Source organism: Thalassophryne amazonica, chromosome 7 (assembly GCF_902500255.1).
Source record: "Thalassophryne amazonica chromosome 7, fThaAma1.1, whole genome shotgun sequence".
Taxonomy (NCBI): Eukaryota; Metazoa; Chordata; class Actinopteri; order Batrachoidiformes; family Batrachoididae; genus Thalassophryne; species Thalassophryne amazonica.
The window spans coordinates 112,550,760-112,576,175 of NC_047109.1; the positions used below are offsets into that span (position 1 = coordinate 112,550,760).

At 39.3% G+C, this 25,416-nt stretch overlaps 1 protein-coding gene across 1 annotated transcript in view; it reads right to left on the reverse strand.

The window, feature by feature from the left end:
- The window catches only part of emc2 (ER membrane protein complex subunit 2), a 95,074-nt gene that overhangs the window by 59,114 nt on the left and 10,544 nt on the right, over positions 1–25,416 (reverse strand). The window contains exons 3-5 of the mRNA XM_034175373.1: positions 23,549–23,613; positions 19,653–19,738; positions 13,083–13,140 (exon numbers count right to left, since the gene is read on the reverse strand). Coding sequence (XP_034031264.1) covers positions 13,083–13,140; positions 19,653–19,738; positions 23,549–23,613 — 209 coding nt within the window. The remainder of the gene's footprint in view (positions 1–13,082; positions 13,141–19,652; positions 19,739–23,548; positions 23,614–25,416) is intronic.

Genomic DNA, 25,416 nt, shown 5'->3' on the forward strand with positions numbered 1-25,416 from the left:
TTAGATTAATTTGTGTTGTTGTGAATTGTGTGAAGCACCTTGGGGTGACTTTGTCGTGAGTTGGCGCTATATAAATTAATAACTGATTGAATAAATTGTGGATCCACAGGTGGGGAGGGAGTGACTACAACCACTGTTCAGCCAATGCCCAGCTAACAGACACAGAATCAGCGAGCCAGCTTTTGTCAGAACACAGTGGCATGAAATTGTGCAGGTTGAGAGTTGGGAACGCCTGCAAGAAAATCAACACAAATGTCGTCGTACTTCAAATATTATGAAGACCTTCATAACTCTGATTTTCTCCCGGGCTACAATTACATCATGACATGTAATGCTTAGTGTTACATACATGCTCTGTGTTTCCTATTAACATATAGTGATCGGCCAATACGGGTTTTTCAATGACAATACAGATATTCAGAGAGCAAGGCAGCCAGCAGGCAATTCAAAGCGAACTTTATTTGCATTTTCTCAATAAAACACAGCAACAACGTAATTACATAGACAGTATGCATGGATATTGCTATTATATTATGCTATATGCTATTAAGAACAGTAAAAATTAACTATGCTGAGCTTTGAAAGTTAAAAACTGTAAAATGAAAACTTTTTTCATGGATTGATGCAGGAAGGAGCGCCAACATGATTTTTTTATTCATTTCAAATTTTTATAATAAAATGCTGCAATGTCTTGGGAGTGTCAAATACAAACTGGACACACATAATGCATAGCAGCTGGAAAGTCTGCATAAACATTAAATATGGTAGCGAACAAAATAAATTAAATTATGGGATGAGTTGGATTAACACACAGAAATTGGGATTTTTTTCTAATTAATATTGTTATTATGATCTGTCATTTTTTTACCGCTCTTACCAGTGTCTGAATGTGCTTCATAATAAAAGCATTGTATAGTGGTAGCACTGGAGGGCTTTTACTTTGAAATTGCTAATGTTGAAAATTAGATAATTAACACTGACATGGACCCAAACAAATACAGTCTGGTCCTGCCATAAATCTGTTACTACACAAGAGTGTGGGTCAACCACACTCAACATCAATGTAATCCCAGTGGATTCCTAAAGAAACACAAGCTTTCTATATTAAACAATTAGGGAGAAATTATAGTGATGGAATTCAGTATTAACTCAAGCGTTGAGTCAACTGAACATTAAATAAATCACAAAATGGCACGTCTTTGTATGCTAATTCTGCATTCACTGTACAATCCAATGTTCTGACAAAGAAAACACTGAAAGGTGGAAAAAATGTATTTACGCAGGCAGACAAGAATTTTGCCAGATCATTGCTGTAGGTATTGGAACACAGCAAGCAATGGAAGGGCTGAGAGTTTAAAACATCTTTGGACCCCGCCATGGCAAAGAAGAAGACGACACACGATGAAGAGAAGAGAAAAAAAAAAACCCTTGAGCAATTTTGTTGATTCAACACATTTTGGTTAATGGGTACCACATCTATTCCACAGCCTGTAATTACAAACAGCTCAGTTTCCAAATCTGTGTTTCACATGCTAGGACGTCTTGCAAGTCTTCTTTGTGGTCGCCAATTTTCCGCCATTTCTCAGGGCCCATCCTCTGGCACATGCTTAAAAACATTGTGGAGAATACACAGACAGCAGACATTTCTCTCCAAGACAGGTGACCTAAATGATCTTAGGCTCCACCTGCACTGCCACGACATGGATTGTGGGAAAAGGTTTTCAGTTCACATTTCAGGGTAGAGGACTTTTTGTCTGTTTTTGTTCCACTCCCAGCCCCGGGTTTGACTGACAGCCTATGTCAAAAGGGTGGCGGCAGTCTGCTTTCAGACATCAGGAAATTGACCGTTCCCTTTCCGCGGATGTCTCTTGAAGTGGCAGATGATCTGTGCCATGTCGAGGAGGTGCCACGGGATACAATGGAATTACAACTCCCATTGTCCAAACACTGGACACACAAAATACAATTTCTTACAGATTATGATGAAAGGTTTAAAGTAGCAAAATCCTTACTTGCAAATGTCAAAAAGGTAAAAACTGGAGTTGAGGTTTTCACTCCACTTTTCAGAGGTTGAGTGCTTACGGTGTGGAAGGACTGCAGAGAGGAAGTGTGTGTCCGGCTTCACGCCATTCTGTTTCATTTTAATTTTGTAGTCTGCGCAGATGGAAAACTACAGTTTTTGATAGTAGTTATGATTCCACAGGTTTTGGGAAGGAAAGTGTTTTATTATTGAATGACAAGAGGAGTTCTTCTACCATTTGACAGCCACGATGGGTCAAAGGTTGTCCTGTAGCGATATCAGCAGGAGAGCTGCTCGTGCTCAGTCAGTACCAACTTCCATCGAGTATTGTTGCTTCACTTTATGGGGGTTATTCCACAGAACTCTGTCCCTTCCTGTTTCATACGAATAACAAACTGGGGCATGTTTTGACGTATCATAGTAACTTGATCCATCTTTTTTCAATCTTAACAAACTTGGTATATGTAGTAGCTACGGCCATCGTGGGCACCAGATTTGAAATCGGAGTCAAACTTTAGAGTGTTTAAAATGTCATACAATTCCCAAAATCGTGCTGGCGAGTGGTAACTTCCAGGTGTTCATAGTCTTAACAGCTTTAACCATGTTTGAACATCTTAAAACGGGGTATTTCTTGTGAGTATGGCTTGAAACTTGTTTGATCGTGCTCCATCTGGGTGAAAATTTGAAGCCGAAACAGTGTTTGTTGCAGTTCTGATCGAGCACACAGTGCCTTACTTTTATTTTCTGGCAGACTGCCAGGTCTACACTTATAAGCCATCCAGTTGCCAGGTCTGTACTTTATAAGTCAGCCTGTTAGGAGGCAAGCCGGATTAAAGTAGACCTGCACTGAAATAAATGTGGTCAGATTTCAGAAAGAAATAGTTGATATGTATTTATAAGACCCTTGTGAATGCAGTAAAGTAAATCTGTAAGCCCAAATTTGTAATTCAGCAGAGAAATCTTCGTTAAAAATGACAAATTTGCAGCTAAAATTTAGCCCTCTGTGAAAACAATTTGTACAGCCGTATCATTTCCACGACGCCAGGGAAAAGATGACGCGCTCCCGCCTTCAGTCCGATCCCGCATTGAAATTGATTTCATCTGTTAGTAATGTTACTTATACACGTCCTGGTTTCAACATCCAAAAGTAAGCTGCAATGAATGTGAGATACAGATCTGTGTGCTCAGATCAGCAACGACATTGACAGCAGGCGCCGTTCTTCACCGACGCCTCGCTTTTTGCCTCCGCTGCGTTTACCGAGTTTACTGAGTAAACGCAGAAGCGGGCCACTCACATCGCCCGTGTCTGTTGTGCAGCCGGCACCACGTCCCTCTCTACTGAATGGAGGTGCAGCCAACTTGGCACAAGTCCAGAGAATACGCTCGCTGTTTTGATGCGAGCGGCCGGTAAGACCTGTTGCTGCAAGGACAGACTTTCCGCAGCGCCGCACGTCTCGGTAATCGGAGCTGCAGAGCTCCGTGGCAGCTGAGAGGGGTTTATAACTTTTTAATGACTTGGATCCTTTGCGGGTCCTGCCTCCGTACCCCGTGACGGTACCGGAGGCGAAAGACAGTAGATTTTCAATGCGACACCACTCAGTCAAACGGGCGTATGAAAAAGTCCCCCAAAATAATTTCAAGTACAAATAAAGAAATGTGTACTCACCAAACGTGCTGGAAGACAATATGAAGTTTAAAAAAAGTAGATCCTTCCGTATAAGACAAGAAAAAGGTGCAGATGCAAACTGGCGTAATCCACAAATTACAACTGGCGCAATGCATGCTGGGAGAGGGTCTTGTCCGTGACGTCTCGGCAGCGTCCATGATGAGAGGGACAATTTGCAGAGGGCTAAATGTTAGCTGTAAATTTGTCATTTTCAAAGGAAGATTTCTCCGTTGAATGACAGATCTGGGCTTGCAGATTTACTTTACTACATTCAGAAGGATCTCATGTGCAAATGTAAGTCATTTTTTGTTCAAAAAATCTGACTGCATTTTTTTCAATGCAGGTCTCCTTTAAGTCATTTCATCCCGCTTTTTCACTTTTTGGATCGTGGGTGATCATACAGAATGGCGCCTTGTGTAATAGGGGTGTTAACTTTGCTCCATGTGCGCTTAGCACCCCCCGCCACACACACACTCACACAGTTTACCATCAGATAGGATAAAAAAAAGAAAGAAAATATTCAGCATCAAAGAATTACAACTTGATAAATGGCTCAGAATGATTAATCAATGAGTAAAATAGACTGTCGATTAATTTAATAGTTGATTAATCATGGATCCACTGATTAATCATTGCAGCTCTAACGATGAGACTCACACACACACACACACACACACACACACACACACACACACACACACACACACACACACACACACACAACACACAGAAAAGAAGAATTGAGATTTTTAAATCATAGATGAAGTCTGTTTGAAGTGTTACTGGAAAATGGGGGGGGATCCTACAATATCACAGAACCCTGAAAAACAGAGGTACCCAGAATGCATCTGGAGAATCACAACTGAGAAGGTTCTGGGCAATTTTGAGGGATCACTATGGTTTTATTACTAATACTTAATCAATTATCCATTTACCCAAATATTTGATTAAGCAAGCCATTATTTCCAAGCAGGACCAAAAACTCCCCTTTGTCTTAAACACGTACACTCATTGAAACTGAAACATAACTGAGTGAACTTGCCTCCCCCAAAACAGCTGTGTTCCTGATTTTTTTTTTTTTTATGACTGAATAATTCCAATACAAGAGCTACTTTCCAACAGCAACAGAAACATAAAATATACCAAGTTGTGGATCACAGTTGATTGATGATCCCTACAGACCTCCACCCAAAGTTTGGCACATGGATGAATTGCAAAGTTTACATGAGTGTGACTTTGTGTCATAGTGACATATTTGCTAGTGCAGGGATGAAAGTGGTGAAAAATGAAAAAAGCTGAAACCAAAAATTATGAAGGAGATCTGGGGCAAGAAAATTTTTGAATTCTAGAAGCTCTGAGACGCAGTCTGGAGCTATTCCAGACAATAAATTGCAATGAGTGCAATTCAAAATCACTCCTCTAGGTGCATTTCCACAAGAATTTATGAATAAAATTATTTTAACATAAACTAACAGAAAATAACCCTACCTGCAAATTAATGCACAACAACTGTACTTCACCTGTACTTCATAAATATACTTCAATCTACTTACTTCACAATTTTTCACCCTGTCAGCTACAGATACATTCGGTCTGGCCACCTCTGTCCTGTCTTTACATCTTTGATAAGGGGATGGACACCATACGATGCTGTCAGATTGGCAGCACATTATATATATATTATTATATATATATATATATATATATATATATATATATATATATATATATATATATATATATATATATATATATATATATACACATACACACACACACACACACACCCTCATTTTTTCCTCAACGGCATTGGAAATGTGATACATAGAGAGAAGTGTTAATTTGCTGATCTACTGTGACCACAGAACTCCAGTCAGAGAAGAGACATGTACACGCAGGAACAGTTCAGAGCCTTTATATGCAGATTTGTTACCTAACAGATGAACTTGAATGTCTCAGCTTAGCATGCAGGAAGCACAGTACTTGGAATGAAGCATCTATAAGGGCCCCTTCACACACAGTACGAAGTTTGGATGAAGTGCGCACTTAGTGCGCATGATGCAGGAATCGGGTGCAAACTGCATAATGCCGGCCCTGCCTCTAAAGCCTCATACACCTGTTGCTACAACTATTTGCACACACAAGTGCCTGAAAGGCAAAGTGTGCGCTGTGCGAACCCATCGCACGCTCTTGCGGCAGGTGCCGGCCAAATTCCAGGTGATGCACAAACATCTAACACTGCTCGCATGGCACTTAGAAAATGTGTGGCCAGTCCGCAGTCTTGGCACAATAACAGACTACAAACAATCACTTTCATACTCCCACACGAGTGTGGCTTTGGTGTGTGCGCTGAGATGACAGGAGGTGTGTCCTCCACTGAAACGGCTGTGGAAATCTGTGGATCTGGACACGACATACCATGTTTGGACGGACATGGACAAACAACTGCTCAATGTGACGCGGGTGTGTCTGTTTGCTGTTATCAAGTGGACATAGATAAAACATATATCACTGCGGCGATGTGCTGCAGCGAGCGACAGCATGCACGGCGCGCACATAAACAGGCTGCTCCCAGGTCAAAACGGACCATCAGATCAGAACACAGGTGTGTTAGCAGGCGATCTCACTGTCACGTCACCCACGTGAGCTCTGTTCCACATGACGCGTTGTCCTGCGGCGCGTCGTCCACAAGACGCATGCACGGCCGGCTGGACACGCGCCAGCAGATGTGGACATGAATGAGACGAGTGAACTGCTTCTCATTCATGTCATTTCATTACTGTATGTCTGTGACCATGGGTCATTTACAGAGGAACAGACAGATCATTTCATCATATTGCTCGCTTGATAAATGCGTGTTTTTATGTGATGTATGATTTTAATTTTCTTTTGAAACACTTCCATGTCCTTCCTGATATGAAGCCAATTCCCGCAGCTTTCAAAGAACAGCTCCGTAGCTCATGGTAAGTCACTGACTGGCAATCAGAGCTTTGAAAGGCGCAAGTTCTCGTCAGGGGGGTGGTGTGTTTTTTTCTTTTTTTATTATTATTATTATTATTCCACATAAATGGCGCAATGTGGTCCCGCAGGTACCGGTTGGTTTTTTATATTTCCTCCACATAAGCAGCATGATAAGCCGCAGGTGGCACTGTGTGTGTTACTGCCCTAAAGACACCGGCACGTGCACGAACCCAGGGCGAGAGTTCGTGCACGCCTGCCCGTCGACGCGATGTTTCATGGTGCACTAATTCAAACTGTTTTGCGCTGTTTCGCCATTTTTGTCGCTGTCCAAACTTCGCACTTCGTAAATATGTAACTCACCCTCTTCACGAAGGAATGCTACGTTAAAAGCAGTGTTGTCAGTGCCAAGAATAACTCTGGTTCTCCACTAACGTGACTGAACCTAACAGCACACTGGGGCTGCCCAAATCGATGCCTGACCTAAATAACAAAATATAGATACAACTAATAGGAATTTACAAGAAAACAGATTTGCACTGACCTCAAAAATGAACCAGGCGCCTGGCAAAAAAAGCAGAAATCTGCCAAAAAGTGGAGATTTTTCATCCCTGCAAGTGATAACTGCTGTAATTTCAATACAGAAATCACACAGTGACTGCAGGGGCTGCAGCTGCGCGTGCACATTACTCAATCGCGAATGCAGCCTGTTAAAAACAGCATCATTCTCTGCTAGGGAGACAGGTTGGTGCAAGATCAGCACACTTCTGGATCCAAATACAGAAAACATCCAAAATTTAAAGGAGTTGAGGATGAAGTGCGTGGTGAAAAATGTGAGAGGAAGAAATAAAACTCCGTATTTAGTGAATGACTACAGACAGCAGGCTTGGTACACTTCTGGATACTAAATACAAAGAAAGAATCTCTCAAACATTAAAAGGAGTTCAATCAATCAATCAATCAATTTTTTTATATAGCGCCAAATCACAACAAACAGTTGCCCCAAGGCGCTTTATATTGTAAGACAAGGCCATACAATAATTATGTAAACCCCACGGTCAAAACGACCCCCTGTGAGCAAGCACTTGGCTACAGTGGGAAGGAAAAACTCCCTTTTAACAGGAAGAAACCTCCAGCAGAACCAGGCTCAGGGAGGGGCAGTCTTCTCCTGGGACTGGTGGGGCTGAGGGAGAGAACCAGGAAAAAGACATGCTGTGGAGGGGAGCAGAGATCGATCACTAATGATTAAATGCAGAGTGGTGCATACAGAGCAAAAAGAGAAAGAAATAGTGCATCATGGGAACCCCCAGCAGTCTACGTCTATAGCAGCATAAACTAAGGGATGGTTCAGGGTCACCTGATCCAGCCCTAACTATAAGCTTAGCAAAAAGGAAAGTTTAAGCCTAATCTTAAAAGTAGAGAGGGTGTCTGTCTCCCTGATCTGAATTGGGAGCTGGTTCCACAGGAGAGGAGCCTGAAAGCTGAAGGCTCTGCCTCCCATTCTACTCTTACAAACCCTAGGAACTACAAGTAAGCCTGCAGTCTGAGAGCGAAGCCTCTATTGGGGTGATATGGTACTACGAGGTCCCTAAGATAAGATGGGACCTGATTATTCAAAAACCTTATAAGTAAGAAGAAGAATTTAAATTCTATTCTAGAATTAACAGGAAGCCAATGAAGAGAGGCCAATATGGGTGAGATATGCTCTCTCTCCTTCTAGTCCCCGTCAGTACTCTAGCTGCAGCATTTTGAATTAACTGAAGGCTTTTTAGGGAACTTTTAGGACAACCAGATAATAATGAATTACAATAGTCCAGCCTAGAGGAAATAAATGCATGAATTAGTTTTTTCAGCATCACTCAGACAAGACCTTTCTGATTTTAGAGATATTGCGTAAATGCAAAAAAGCAGTCCTACATATTTGTTTAATATGCGCTTTGAATGACATATCCTGATCAAAAATGACTCCAAGATTTCTCACAGTATTACTAGAGGTCAGGGTAATGCCATCCAGAGTAAGGATCTGGTTAGACACCATGTTTCTAAGATTTGTGGGGCCAAGTACAATAACTTCAGTTTTATCTGAGTTTAAAAGCAGGAAATTAGAGGTCATCCATGTCTTTATGTCCTGTAAGACAATCCTGCAGTTTAGCTAATTGGTGTGTGTCCTCTGGCTTCATGGATAGATAAAGCTGGGTATCATCTGCGTAACAATGAAAATTTAAGCAATACCATCTAATAATACTACCTAAGGGAAGCATGTATAAAGTGAATAAATTGGTCCTAGCACAGAACCTTGTGGAACTCCATAATTAACTTTGGTCTGTGAAGAAGATTCCCCATTTACATGAACAAATTGTAATCTATTAGACAAATATGATTCAAACCACCGCAGCGCAGTGCCTTTAATACCTATGGCATGCTCTAATCTCTGTAATAAAATTTTATGGTCAACAGTATCAAAAGCAGCACTGAGGTCTAACAGAACAAGCACAGAGATGAGTCCACTGTCCGAGGCCATAAGAAGATCATTTGTAACCTTCACTAATGCTGTTTCTGTACTATGATGAATTCTAAAACCTGACTGAAACTCTTCAAATAGACCATTCCTCTGCAGATGATTAGTTAGCTGTTTACAACTACCCCTTTCAAGAATTTTTGAGAGAAAAGGAAGGTTGGAGATTGGCCTATAATTAGCTAAGATAGCTGGGTCAAGTGATGACTTTTTAAGTAATGGTTTAATTACTGCCACCTTAAAAGCCTGTGGTACATAGCCACCTAACAAAGATAGATTGATCATATTTAAGATCGAAGCATTAAATAATGGTAGGGCTTCCTTGAGCAGCCTGGTAGGAATGGGGTCTAATAAACATGTTGATGGTTTGGATGAAGTAACTAATGAAAATACTCAGACAGAACAATCGAAGAGAAAGAGTCTAACCAAATACCGGCATCACTGAAAGCAGCCAAAGATAACGATACGTCTTTGGGATGGTTATGAGTAATTTTTTCTCTAATAGTTAAAATTTTGTTAGCAAAGAAAGTCATGAAGTCATTACTAGTTAAAGTTAATGGAATACTCAGCTCAATAGAGCTCTGACTCTTTGTCAGCCTGGCTACAGTGCTGAAAAGAAACCTGGGGTTGTTCTTATTTTCTTCAATTAGTGATGAGTAGAAAGATGTCCTAGCTTTACGGAGGGCTTTTTATAGAGCAACAGACTCTTTTCCAGGCTAAGTGAAGATCTTCTAAATTAGTGAGACGCCATTTCCTCTCCAACTTACGGGTTATCTGCTTTAAGCTATGAGTTTGTGAGTTATACCACGGAGTCAGGCACTTCTGATTTAAAGCTCTCTTTTTCAGAGGAGCTACAGCATCCAAGTTGTCTTCAATGAGGATGTAAAACTATTGACGAGATACTCTATCTCACTTACAGAGTTTAGGTAGCTACTCTGCACTGTGTTGGTATATGGCATTAGAGAACATAAAGAAGGAATCATATCCTTAAACCTAGTTACAGCGCTTTCTGAAAGACTTCTAGTGTAATGAAACTTATTCCCCACTGCTGGGTAGTCCATCAGAGTAAATGTAAATGTTATTAAGAAATGATCAGACAGAAGGGAGTTTTCAGGGATACTGTTAAGTCTTCTATTTCCATACCATAAGTCAGAACAAGATCTAAGATATGATTAAAGTGGTGGGTGGACTCATTTACTTTTTGAGCAAAGCCAATAGAGTCTAATAATAGATTAAATGCAGTGTTGAGGCTGTCATTCTCAGCATCTGTGTGGATGTTAAAATCGCCCACTATAATTATCTTATCTGAGCTAAGCACTAAGTCAGACAAAAGGTCTGAAAATTCACAGAGAATCTCACAGTAACGACCAGGTGGACGATAGATAATAACAAATAAAACTGGTTTTTGGGACTTCCAATTTGGATGGACAAGACTAAGAGTCAAGCTTTCAAATGAATTAAAGCTCTGTCTGGGTTTTTGATTAATTAATAAGCTGGAATGGAAGATTGCTGCTAATCCTCCGCCTCGGCCTGTGCTACGAGCATTCTGACAGTTAGTGTGACTCGGGGGTGTTGACTCATTTAAACTAACATATTCATCCTGCTGTAACCAGGTTTCTGTAAGGCAGAATAAATCAATATGTTGATCAATTATTATATCTTTTACCAACAGGGACTTAGAAGAGAGAGACCTAATGTTTAATAGACCACATTTAACTGTTTTAGTCTGCGGAGTTGAGGACAAATGTCCATTGTCCCTTCTCGGTGCGGACTTAATTTCAGCTGAGGTGGCTGAAATTCTATCGCTCTGGTAAACAACAAGTACCGTATTCCTAACTTTTTCCAAATGTCTGCTCAGCAAGACCACTGATCTGAATGAATCTGGATCAGAGGTGGTTGAACAAATATATATTTCTTTTTATCAGGAAAGGGTTACAAATAAAGTTTTGTTGTGCCCCTGTCACAAGACAACACAGACATCCTCAACTTCTTGAAAAAGAATTTGAAGTTATGATCTTTCTTCTTATTCTTTTTGTTGTTAACTTCTCATGATTTTGACAAATGATTTTTTTTAAATTCACCGATAGTGTTCATATTGCAATTTAATATACGAGTGAATTTTTTTTTTTTTTTAAATATTATGTACAACACTGAACACTTTGTTTTCATTCAGGACCAGAGGCAATGTTGGTTTTTTTTTGTTTGCTTGTTTTTTTGTTTGTTTGTTTTTGCTCATTAAGTTATTTTTAAAAATGGAAAGCAATGTCAGGTTTGTCTGGGGTTTTCTTTTTTGTTTGCTTTTTTGGGTTTTAGAGGGGTTTTTTTTTAACTCCTCCCCCCAAAAAAGATCAGATCCATGGCTGAAAAACTATACCTGATCTGAATCGCAGCTTTTGTGATCCATGACTCCTCAAATGCAAAGGTCTTGACAAACAGACAGAAAGACCAGCAGCCGATTAGTCTCCACTACAGCGAGACCAGGCAGCCGAGCGCATCAGAGTCAAGTTTACTGGCTTTGTCAACAAAGCTTGTATTTGTGCAAAAGAGATAGCTGACAATGTCAGGAATCTTCGCTTGGCATCCATACCGCTCTGCCAAACAAGACAGAATGTTTAATATGTTCGATGTCATCCATATGTTAACACTGTATAGGAACAGTGTTGGGGAGAAGAAGAAGGCCAAAATAAATAAGGTCATGGTTCCTTTTAAAAGCCCCTTAAAAGATTCATTTTCCTGCATGGCCACATGTCCTTATGAAAACAATTAACAGCAGGTAGATTATGTTTTGGGTTGACGGTGTGGGATTGGCAGAACACTGACGAGGCATGCTTCTGCAAGTCATTTTACACAGATAAAGAGGAAACTTTAAAAAGATAGTAAGGCACATTAAGGACGAGGGAAAAGTAACGAAGAGAACAAGGGGCTCTCTCATACAACTCTGGTTTCAACGTAACACAGTAAGCTGTAGACCTGAGGTCATTTGCCATTAAAGATGAATCCAGAACGGAAGCATCACTGTTTGAGGGTCTAAAACAGAGCTCTGCAACTCATTCCAGAAAGGACTGAGAGGGTGCAGGTTTTCTTTCCAACCACCTACTCCACCAGGTGATTTCACTGATTTATTCCATCTGCCCAAAGTGATGTTAATCAACTCATTGAATGTCAAGTTTTTCCAATATTGTGCAGCCCTAAATTGGTGTAGTCCAAGGCACATTCAGCATCTTAGAATTACTCATGTATCCATCTCCTGACTTGTCTCAAGAAAATTAGCTGCAAACGTAATTAGTTGTGTGACACTACACGGTGCAATGCAGCACATCATTTTGGCTTTTACATTTTTTATTTTATGTCATTTTACTGAGATTAGATTTCAGAATATTTAAAAATTTATTTAATCAGTTTGACAATTTCCAATTTCATATGCAATTTTATTGCCAAAATAAAAAAGTCAAGTCAGATAAAATAAAATAATATCATGTATAAGGTGGCGTGGTGGCTGAGCAGTGAGTGTGCTTGCTTTCAAAACAGAAGATTCCCAGTTCAAGATCCCCATGCTCATTCCCCATGTAATGTGGAGTTATGTTCAGGAAGGGTATCTGACGTGCAAAGTGAGCCAACACATCCGAAACAGCAATGAATTAATTATTTAATTCATCAGTAGACATTGTAAAGGGGGAAAAAATAAAGTATGGACTAAGTACAATCCCCACTCCACACCCCAAATTAAGTAGAAATTGCCCAACCCTCCAGCCAACCATCCTTTAGACCCTTTTGAGTTGTGTGGGTGACAGATGGATCAGCACTGTGGTTGAAGGCAAGCAGGCCCAGCAAATTTTAAATCTGCAAGCTCACAATGATGAGACCACAAGTTGAAGCAAAGCACATCCTTAAGCAGAGGGATTTTTCCTCAGCGTGTCTCTTACCGTATTGGTGGGGTCATCTTGCAGAATGGCATCATAGTGCTTGTTGGCTTCATCGTACCTTTAGAGAGGAGGGAGAGGAAAAAAAATAAATTTTATTTTTGAACCAATCCCAGTTGCCAAAATGGGGTGGTAATGAAATCAAAGAGTTCAAAGTAATCAGGTTTTTGTATACAGCAGGGCAGGTTTCTGTGATTACAGTGAGGCGGCACAAAAATCAGCACTGATCTAAAACAAGGCGTAAACAGTTTAGGTTGTTGGTCACAAAGCCGACACGACGAAAGGCGTACATCACTTCAAAAGGAATGATGAAATCAATACAAACGTAGCACATGGTTTTGAAGACTGGATTTTCATTTGATTGTAGCCAGTTTGATTCACCTTTAAACAAAGTCAAACTGCTGCTTTTACATCTGTTCACATCCACAGCCAAATTGTTGGTTCAGTTGTCTCTCTTTTGACTCAAACAGAGAACCACAACACATGTGAACCTGAGAAGGAACGCTATCCAACAAAGTGAATCCACATGATTCTGTTTAAAGAGGAAATTTATGACCTGTAAATATCAAATCACATGGTAAAAAGACTATCTGGGAATCTGTGAGGCATGTGCATTTTACATGTCAGGTCAAATCAAGTGCTGAAGGATAACTTATAAACTTTTCTTTTCCTATGTGGGGTAACCTGCAGATATTTAATTGCTTGCTGTAAAACTGTCTTCCTGGTTTAGTCGTAACCCCAAACCCCTCCTAACGTCATGGGCCTGCAAAACCTTTGAAAAAGTGGCAAATAAATATTGAATTCTGAGGTCTAAATACAATAATTGTTGAAAATATTTTATCTTTAACAAGTATTTAGACCTCAACAAATTTTATAGCAAAGCCTCTTAAGCACTTTTTGGGGGTTTACACTTTTTTTTATTGACATTCTCATAATATATTAAATGAATAAAGCACTTAAATCAGTTAAACATTCTTAAAGTTACTTCAAAAAATGAGTTCAACCCCTGGCAAAAATTATGGAATCACTGGCCTCGGAGGATGTTCATTCAGTTGTTTAATTTTGTAGAAAAACAGCAGATCACAGACATCAATCAATCAATTTTTTTATATAGCGCCAAATCACAACAAACAGTTGCCCCAAGGCGCTTTATATTGTAAGGCAAGGCCATACAATAATTATGTAAAACCCCAACGGTCAAAACGACCCCCTGTGAGCAAGCACTTGGCTACAGTGGGAAGGAAAAACTCCCTTTTAACAGGAAGAAACCTCCAGCAGAACCAGGCTCAGGGAGGGGCAGTCTTCTGCTGGGACTGGTTGGGGCTGAGGGAGAGAACCAGGAAAAAGACATGCTGTGGAGGGGAGCAGAGATCGATCACTAATGATTAAATGCAGAGTGGTGCATACAGAGCAAAAAGAGAAAGAAACAGTGCATCATGGGAACCCCCCAGCAGTCTACGTCTATAGCAACATAACTAAGGGATGGTTCAGGGTCACCTGATCCAGCCCTAACTATAAGCTTTAGCAAAAAGGAAAGTTTTAAGCTTAATCTTAAAAGTAGAGAGGGTGTCTGTCTCCCTGATCTGAATTGGGAGCTGGTTCCACAGGAGAGGAGCCTGAAAGCTGAAGGCTCTGCCTCCCATTCTACTCTTACAAACCCTAGGAACTACAAGTAAGCCTGCAGTCTGAGAGCGAAGCACTCTATTGGGGTGATATGGTACTACGAGGTCCCTAAGATAAGATGGGACCTGATTATTCAAAACCTTATAAGTAAGAAGAAGAATTTTAAATTCTATTCTAGAATTAACTGGAAGCCAATGAAGAGAGGCCAATATGGGTGAGATATGCTCTCTCCTTCTAGTCCCCGTCAGTACTCTAGCTGCAGCATTTTGAATTAACTGAAGGCAAAACTAAAGTCATTTCAAATGGCAACTTTCTGGCTTTAAGAAACACTATAAGAAATCAAGAAAAAAAATTGTGGCAGTCAGTAATGGTTACTTTTTTAGACCAAGCAGAGGGAAAAAAAAATATTGACTCACTCAATTCTGAGGAATAAATTATGGAATCACCCTGTAAATTTTCATCCCCAAAACTAACACCTGCATCAAATCAGATATGCTCATTAGTCTACATCTAAAAAGGAGTGATCACACCTTGGAGAGCTGTTGCACCAAGTGGACTGACATGAATCATGGCTCCAAAATGAGAGATGTCAATTGAAACAAAGGAGAGGATTATCAAACTCTTAAAAGAGGGTAAATCATCACGCAATGTTGCAAAAGATGTTGGTTGTTCACAGTTAGCTGTGTCTAAACTCTGGACCAAATACAAACAACATGGGATGGTTGTTAAAGGCAAACATACTGGTAGACCAAGGAAGACATCAAAGCATCAAGACAGAAAACTTAAAGCAATATGTCTCAAAAATCAAAAATGCACAACAAAACAAATGAGGAATGAATGGAAGGAAACTGGAGTCGTCTGTGACCGAACTGTAAGAAAGGAAATGGGATTTACATACAGAAAAGCTAAACGAAAGCCATCATTAACACCTAAACAGAAAAAAACAAGGTTACAATGGGCTAAGGAAAAGCAATCGTGGACTGTGGATGACTGGATGAAAGTCATATTCAGTGGTGAATCTCGAATCTGCATTGGGCAAGGTGATGATGCTGGAAGTTTTGTTTGGTGCCGTTCCAATGAGATTTATAAAGATGACTGCCTGAAGAGAACATGTAAATTTCCACAGACATTGATGATATGGGGCTACATGTCAGGTAAAGGCACTGGGGAGATGGCTGTCATTACATCATCAATAAATGCACAAGTTTACGTTGATATTTTGGACACTTTTCTTATCCCATCAATTGAAAGGATGTTTGGGGATGATGAAATCATTTTTCAAGATGATAATGCATCTTGCCATAGAGCAAAAACTGTGAAAACATTCCTTGCAAAAAGACACATAGGGTCAATGTCATGTCCTGCAAATAGTCTGGATTTTAATCCAATTGAAAATCTTTGGTGGAAGTTGAAGAAAATGGTCCATGACAAGGTTCCAACCTGCAAAGAGAAAGTTGGAGCCAGACTGATGAAGAGTACTGTTTGTCACTCATTAAGTCCATGCCTCAGAGACTGCAAGCTGTTATAAAAGCCAGAGGTGGTGCAACAAAATACTAGTGATGTGTTGGAGCGTTCTTTTGTTTTTCATGATTCCATAATTTTTTCCTCAGAACTGAGTGATTCCATATTTTTTTTTCCCCTCTGCTTGGTCTAAAAAAGTAACCGTTACTGACTGCCACAATTTTTTTTCCTGATTTCTTATAGTGTTTCTTAAAGCCAGAAAGTTGCCATTTGAAATGACTTTAGTTTTGTGTCATGTCTGTGATCTGCTTTTTTTCTACAAAATTAAATAACTGAATGAACATCCTCCGAGGCCGGTGATTCCATAATTTTTGCCGGGGGTTGTATAACATCCTTATAAATGATATAACATTAAAGGGATAGATAATAATAATAATAATCATAACAATAATAATAATAATATTATAGCCGAAAAACGGCAATTGTTGGGGTTCAAACTAGATTACTTGACCCGTGCAAGTAATAGCTGTGGCAAATTTCCCTCTGTCTCCTGTCACTCAGATGGCTTGTCTGTATATCTGCAAATTTTTTTCATGAGTAGTGGGTGCCTTGGGGAAGCTCTGTTTCACTCTTGTCACAAAAAGAAAAATAGGCATTAGCTCGTGAAGATTCAGAATAAACCAAAATGGCTGCCAAGTTCCATGGTGGCGCCGACATGTATAGATGTACCTGAGCGCACAAAACACCACAAAAAGAACCATGATTGTAAGATGTTGGGTTCAGTAGTTATTGAAAAAAGTCTTTTGTGGTGGTTGCAGCGGCCCCCTCAGGTCGCATAACATATCAGGTTTTTGTAGAATATTATTATACGTCCACAAAGTTTTCTTATGTGTTACAAGAATGAGTGCCATCAATAAAACAAACCCTGCCATGTTTGTTTTTAAGCTAATTGCCATCTCCACAAGTGTGTGAGCGCACTAATATTTAATACAAAAACTAATATTGGCAGAACTAACCAAAGCAGCTCCACTAACATCTGATTTTTTCCAGATTGATAGTGTACTATCTGAAAATTTGATGCATGGCAGCCCCCACTTTTGGCCAGCAAACCCGCTCGGCCTATACAATGGTGGGACAAACCTTGCATGTGATGCTTTAGTCACCAACAGCCGGAGTGAGGAGCAGGTCTGCCCGCAGTCTACAATACACAGAAGCCACTCTGGTTCCCATTAGCACTTTATTACTCAGCAACACTTTGGGAGATTTCAGATGGCACCACACAACAGCTCAGCAGCCACTCTGATTTGCTTCATTTATTGAGAAACCAAATGTCTGCGTGTGTGGAGGAACATGAATTGCTGTTTGAAGCTGTTTCAATCAACTGCAGCTTTGTCTGGTGTCAATTAAAACCCAGTGTGTCATTTACTTAATGTGACAGTGCCGAAGCAATCACTCTCAATTATCACAAACTCTGACATAAGTGACAAACCAGCAATGGCCACCCGGTTGAGAATTAGAAGTAATGTAGTCAACAAGCTAAATAACCATAACAGTAGCTCAATGAAGATGATGGGTGTACACACACTGTGCAAGCATGCATGGCTCAGGGTTCTCAAGTACATATGCAAATATATATATATATATATTTATATATTTCTTAAGTGTGATTCAGCACGTATAGCAAATGTGTGGCAATTGGTATTCACACTGCCATGTGAATACCAATTGCCACAGATTTGCTATACATGCTGAATCCCAAAACAGAACTTTCAGTTTTAATATTGCCTTTTTACAAATGACAAAAATTAACATATTTACAAATACAGATTTATTTGGTTTTTACATATAATTAAACCGACCAACCACTGATGACAGAAAGCTCATTTTCCCATAATGGCCTTTGGCATGTGTGTCTGTAAACAAAATTAGTGCATTACTTTAAAACTAAAACATATATCTGATATTTTCTCTTTGTGAGAATGACAGAGGTGACATTAATTTCAATAACCATCCAGAATTAGTTTGTTTAAAATTTTAACCATAAGTCAAAACTGTCTTGCTGTGCATGTCTGCTGCGACATCTCTGCACGACTCTATGGCTGTGAAAATAAATCAAAGTCAAAGTGTCTTTATTTGTCTCCCTAAGGAGAAATTTGCCTTGGACAGAGGGTCTGCTACACAACAACACATCCGGTACATAACACCCATATATCAAAAACAATTGTGCAGAAATGCAAAGCTTGCACTGTGCACAATTTCTCCAATCACAGCCACATAAGCCCATAACTTCTCCTGGGTTGTCTGAGTGTCTTGGTGGCTTTCCTCACTCTTCTACAGTCAATCAGTTTTTGAGAACTCTCTACTCCATGCAGATTTACCATAGAGTGCCATATTGTTTGTATTTCTTTGTAATTGATATAAATAAAGTCCGAAACATATTCAGTGGCAGCTTTACCATCAGAGAGCCTCGTCCAAAACTACCACAAAAGACTCCAAGCTGTCATTGATGTTAAAGGGGGCAATACACAGTATTAAGAACAGGGGTATGTAAACTTTGGATCAGGTTCATTTGGGTAGTTTGTGTTGTCATTATGATTTCAAAAGAGTAAACAGTTGTTTGACAATAAATGGCTTCACCCAACCACTAACCATGAGTGAAAAAAAGTTTTTGTGTTATCATTCATATTCTCTGAAAAATGGCCAAAAAACTAAACTTCTGCCAGGGTATGTAAACTTTTGAGCACAACTGTATCTATATATACTCCATTAATCTGATGTGTTGGAGAGCACTCTTTCACAAAACAAAAGTCACATTGAGGTACACGTGCTCAGCTCTTAACTTATGTGAGTGTAGGCCAGCGAGGACGTGGAGATGGGAAGAAGTCGTGCTTGGGCACAGTCCAAGGCACCTGGGCCTAATGTGAGTACACCCTAAAATACCTTCCATTTGTCTTTCTCGCTCACATTCTCCATTCTATAAATTGCAGACTCTAAAATAAAAATGATCTCAGCCAAGGGGGTAAAGTCAAAATTATGGTGGCATGTCAATATTTATGTGGCTATAAGGCCTACTCACAGTGCAGAGAGAAAAACAGGAAAGAATGCGTGAGAAAAGGAGGCGGGGAGACAGAAAGAAGGCGTGCGTGGAGTAAGAAAGTGAGGAAACAACAGCAAAGCATAAACCAGAGAAAATTGAGGGACCACAGAATAACAGTGGGATTAGACCACTTCCTTCCCGGGAATCCCTAAATCAGGCTGCAGGACCACAGGAATACCTAGTGCTGAACCCCAAAACTCACCATTCCCTTTGTCTCTTTTTTTTTTTTAAAGTGCTGGATGATCCAACATACACACACCCTGCGCCACACATTCAAGCCATTGCACCTCTTTGGATCGGTACACTGTTCCTCGCCATGAAAACTCCAAAAATACCAAACATATAAAGTGTGTCCTCTGTTCTCTCTTCAGCGTTTGGTAGTCTGTACTTACCTTTCCAAAGCTTCCAGCCTCATGCCCGTTAATCGCTTCACTCTGTGGCTATCTGGAAACTGCTTTCTCAGTTCCTGTAGACAGGTCTGAAAGGATGTGGACAGGACAGCAATTACAGTTGGCCGTAACATTACGATGGAGCGTAGCCCTTGCACCCACACCTCCAAAGATACAAATCACCTGCCTGATGGACAGTTCTGGCAGTGTTACAACTAAACAACACAACAGAGTAATATTAAATCCAGTGTAACAAAACATCTACACAGACATCAGTGTTACTGGCTGAAGGAGACTTATACCTTCAGTCAAACACTGAAGAAAATATTTTGTATAACTGTACAATAAACCATTCATCCTCTGCTGCAGTGGACACTTTTAAAGGCATGAATGTAGTATCTAAACGACAAAATCACATTGAACTACTGTATTATTACAAATATTAATACACTGTAGAATAAATGGGTTTGTTCTTCCCCACAGATGCCAATCTGAACAATTTAATATTGAGTATTTGCCAATAATCAATCCCAATGCAATACTTGTACTTTCTTCAATATTACACTTCCATAGAAACACTGAAAGTGTAAGCACATTAAAGTAATTTTAGAGTATATGCTTGTCAGTTTAACAGCATTAACATTAAAAAACAATTAAGCACAGGTTTCCCATGACATCAATTTCACTTAGGGCAGCATCGCAGTAGCAAAACCAGGAAATTCCAGAGTACTACTGATTGAAAAACATTCTTGATGTTAATATATAATAATAAATATAACGTAATACTGAAATATCCTTGGCTGCATGAGCAACGTGTTCTTTTAATTTGTAGTTGTTTAATTGGTATCCCTGTGCAAAGTATATATATATATATATATATATATATATATATATATACACACACATATAAAATTGTACATTTATTGTTATTTACACTAATTATTAAGATCCTATTGTCTTATGTACAATTCATAAATGTTCAAAAAAGCCTCTATCAATCAATCGTAAACAATATTTATGTTTTAATGGCGTCTGCAGGAGGGTGTGCGTGTGCACATGCATGAGCTTTTGACAAGAGCAGAATTGAGCTTTGAGTTAGTGTCCGCGAAATGTCTTGTAAATCACTCCAGAGATGTTTTAGATGTTTATTTTTCGCTAGTTTTTACATAATATATAAGAAACATGTTATATAAACACATAAGTGAAGCGTTTTTGCAGTGCCAGAGAGAGGCCAGCCACTGATGTTATGTGGCCACTCGACTCAGATTGGCTGTCAACTGCGTCACTCAAAATAAAAAAAAGAAACAGAATCTTAAAAAATGTGACTTTTTAACCTCTTAAAATAGGTCAAGGTTAGTGATCTTTGAACTTGACAGACACAAAGCCTTCGCAATGACGAATGACAAAAAATGATGACTATAATGAATGTATTTTATTCCTAAAATAATACTTTAAAATAAAGTAGAACACTTTCTCAGCCTGTATTGGTTGCTGCAGTATGGCCGCGCAATCCTCCCGAGCAGGCTCACCGCTCAGCAATAGTCATAAAAGGTTGGGGTGGGGGAGGTTTTCCCGGACATCAACTAAAAATAGTGAATCATGAAATTATTTTCATACTACAATCCTACCATCAAAATTTAATACAGTGACATCTCCAGCAAGTAATAACACATGTAATCACGTAATGTAATCACATTCAGCATCATCCTGAATGAGATGGATAAAGTCTGCACTGCGACCTGAATGATGTGCACTATCTATTAACTTACATCTGGTCCCTCGCCTGATATTTATTTATTTACTGGCAATGGGGCTAAAAGGATAGCCAACAGACAACTAATTCTAATGAACGAAGCTTGTCTGTACTCAGTGAGTCACTGTTGTTTCGGGAGTCATTACATCCATACTGATTGGAGATGAACCACTTACAATTGCCATGATCTCTTGTTTTGTTTCATCCTATGAAGACGTCACTCATTTTGCAACTAAAAACATTTAAAAATATGAACGAAAAGATTTACATATACAGTTGTACGTAAAAGTTTGGCCACCCCTGATGATTTCCATGATTTTCCTTTATAAATCATTGGTTGTTTGGATCAGCAATTTCACTTAAATATATCATATAGCAGACAACCACAGTGATATTTGAGAAGTGAAATGAAGTTTATAGGATTTACAGAAAGTGTGCAATAATTCTTTAAACAAAATTAGGAAGGTGCATAAATTTTTGGCACCCCAACAGAAAAAAAATACATCAATATTTAGTAGATCCTCCTTTTGCAGAAATAACAGCCTCTAAACACTTCCTATAGCTTCCATTGAGAGTCTGGATTCTGGCTGAAGCTATTTTGGACCATTCTTCTTTACATCTCAGGTTTGTTTGTTTGCGAGCATGGACAGCCCGCTTAAAATCACACCACAGATATTCAGTAATATTCAGGTGTGGGACTGAGATGGCCATTCCAGAATGCTGTACTTGTTCCTCTGCATTTATGCCTTAGTAAATTTTGAGCAGTGTTTAGGGTCGTTGTCCTGTTGAAAGATTCAGCCCCGGGGCAACTTCAACTTTGTCAATGATTCATGAACACTGTTCTCAAGAATCTGCTGATATTGACTGGAATCCATGTGACCCTCAACTTTAACAACATTCCCAGTACCTGCACTGGCCACACAGCTCCACAGCATGATGGAACCACCTCCACATTTTACTGTAGGTAGCAAGTGCTTTTCTTGGAATGTTGTGTTCTTTTTCAGTCATGCATATAGCCCCTTGTTATGTCCAAATAACTCAATTTTAGTTTCATCAGTCCAGAGCACCTCATTCCAAAATGAAGCTGGCTTGTCCAAATGTGCTTTAGTATACCTCAAGCGACTCTGTTTGTGGTGTGTATGCAGAACAGGCTTCCTCTGCATTACAGCATCATACAGAATCTCCTTGTGCAAAGTGCGCTGTATAGTTGAACAGTCCACAGAGACACTATCTGCAGGAAGATCATGTTGTAGGTCTTTGGAGCAGGTCTGTGGGTTGACTATGACTGTTCTCACCATCCTTCGATTCAGCTTATCTGAGATTTTCTTGGCCTGCCACTTCAGGCCTTAACTAGTATTGTGCATGTGGTCTTCAATGTCCTCACGATGTTCCTCACAGTGGAAACTGACAGCTGAAATCTCTGAGATAGCTTTTTGCATCCTTCACCTAAACCATGATGTTGAACAATCTTTGTTTTCAGGTCATTTGAGAGTTGTTTAGAGGCTCCCATACTGCCACTCATTAGAAGAGATGCTAAGAGGGGAAGCATTTGCAAATGACCACCTTAAATACCCTTTCTCATGATTGGATTCACCTGTGTAAGGAGGTCAAGGGTCAATGAGCTTACCAAACCAATTTTGTCTAATAATTAGTGCCAAATGTATTCAAATCAATAAAATGACAAGGGTGCCCAAATTTATGCACCTGCCTAATTTTGTTTAAATAATTACTGCACACTTTCTGTAAATACTAGAAACTTCATTTCACTTCTCAAATATCAGTGTGTTTGTCTGCTATATGATATATTTAACTGAAATTTCTGATCCAGACAACCAATGATTTATAAAGGAAAATCATGAAAATTATCAGGGGTGCCAAAACATTTGGATACAATTGTATATTAAGATGGTGTTCAGTGAACATTTAGAGCTTGCTTCTTCAGCCTTCTGCAACACTCTATAATTCCAACTCTCAACAAATTGCTTTTCCAAAGTACAGATGGAGAATTGCCATTTGGCCGAAAAAAGTCAGATTCTTATATGTTACACAAGAGCTTCTGCAAAGTAGCAAAGCCTGTGAGAGAGTGAACAATGAAGCTCATCGGTGTGCAAGGAAGCACTATTAAAAAAATAAAACAAAATCTTACCAGAGCCAAGTCATCTCGACTGCAGTCCAGCGCTGCGATCATCACCTGCTCATAAATAATCCAGACTGGGCAGACAAAATGAAGAGAGATGACAGTGTGTTAATGTCCTTTCCATTTGATTGTAGCATGAATAATAAAAGTTTTTTAAACTGCATCCTTGATGCAACATTTTATGCTCAGTCTTCATAAGCTGCACATTAAATATTCCATGATGTAAATAAACATTTTAAGACTTAGCATTACAAATCCTTAAGTTAAAATATCCAATTCAATTAAAAATGTTTTAGATAATGTAGCTTGATTACAAATATATTTAGGCTTGAAAGCTGTGCGCATGATAGTTTCGTGATCATTTGAGACTGAGCCTTCATACGTTTTCTCCAATTTAGTATTCACACTCTTATCTAAATTTATTTACTGCTGTAAGAATGACAAGATAAATTCATTTTCATGAACTACATTTCAGTAAAAGGCAAGGAATATTATCCTGAAGCATTTCACCAATTTGGAAAATATGCATAAATACAGACATCACAACTGTATTATGCGCACTAAGTGCCCCCCCACCAAGTAAAAAAAAAAATAGGGGGAGTGGGGTGAAGTTACATTCTTTAGGATAATGGGTGACTGAGTAGCTTTTCAGATAGTTACAAAATATTTTTTCTTGAATTTGTATAAAATTTACTTTGGTGCAACTTGTATATGTCACATTTATTTTGAAATGTATGTTTTTTTTTCCTCTACGTGATGCTTTTTTGACAGATGTGACATATTCCGAGTTACATCTTTTCCAAAGTAATGAAAATGCTAATTACGCAAAGACAGTTATTTGTAGATCACATGTTGCTGATTGCATTAAAACCAATATGACAGATGTACAGTAAAACTCACCTAACTGTTATCTTATAAACCCGGATATTCGCACTCACCGGACAAAAGCAAAAGTCCCAATGTCTTCGTATGGTTTCCCATGTAATAAACACCTTATATAACGGAGTTTGTATAATGGATTTTCGCTCACATGGGATATAATGCCAAACACCATCATAATGTATTTTTATTAAAATACCCTCGCATGTACCAGACAGAGCAGTCTGGACGTGCTCATTAACAGAGGTACGAAATGAAGATCAGCACTGACACTTGTCGATTCGAGAAAAGTGGGGAACATATTTCCTTGAGCAAAAGACCAGCTGTTTATGTTTTTCAAACCGTGCTCAGACTCGGCACCTAAGTGAAGCAGGACATAATTCAAAGCCGGTGATTGTTAACAAAATGCTGCTCACTGCCTGCACTGTAATAAGGTGTTAAGTTTCACACATATTCCCGGGTGTAGCAAACCAAACTGCTTTAGATCAGAGTCCCTTGCATGGCTGCAAACCCATGCACCTACTAAATCGAATATCGCAAAAGGCCATGATGTGTCACTTTTACGTTTTCACTCCTTCCTCTCCCATCATATTTCAAAAGTTTTTGCAGTGCACACGCCAGTTACATTTTGATCATGGACCAAATGCATTCAAGTATGCAAACATGACTTCACAACACAAAATCGGAAAAAGACGCTCAAATGACCCGCAACTCATGGAGGAAGTTGTACATACTATGTCGTTTGGAGGTTGATGATTGTTTTATATGTATAATGGATTTTGTCTGTTTTATACATAATGGATTTCAATTATAACAGACAAAATTCTCTGGTCCACCTGAATCCACTATATATGAGTTTCACTGTACTTATTCCTCTTTCCAACAATGTAAAGACTTTAAGAATGAATACTGTCATGTGACGTGTGTACCCAGTCTCGAAAAAGACAAATTTTCAGTCAAAATATTTTTCAGTCACATCAGGTTGAGCAGCATCATTA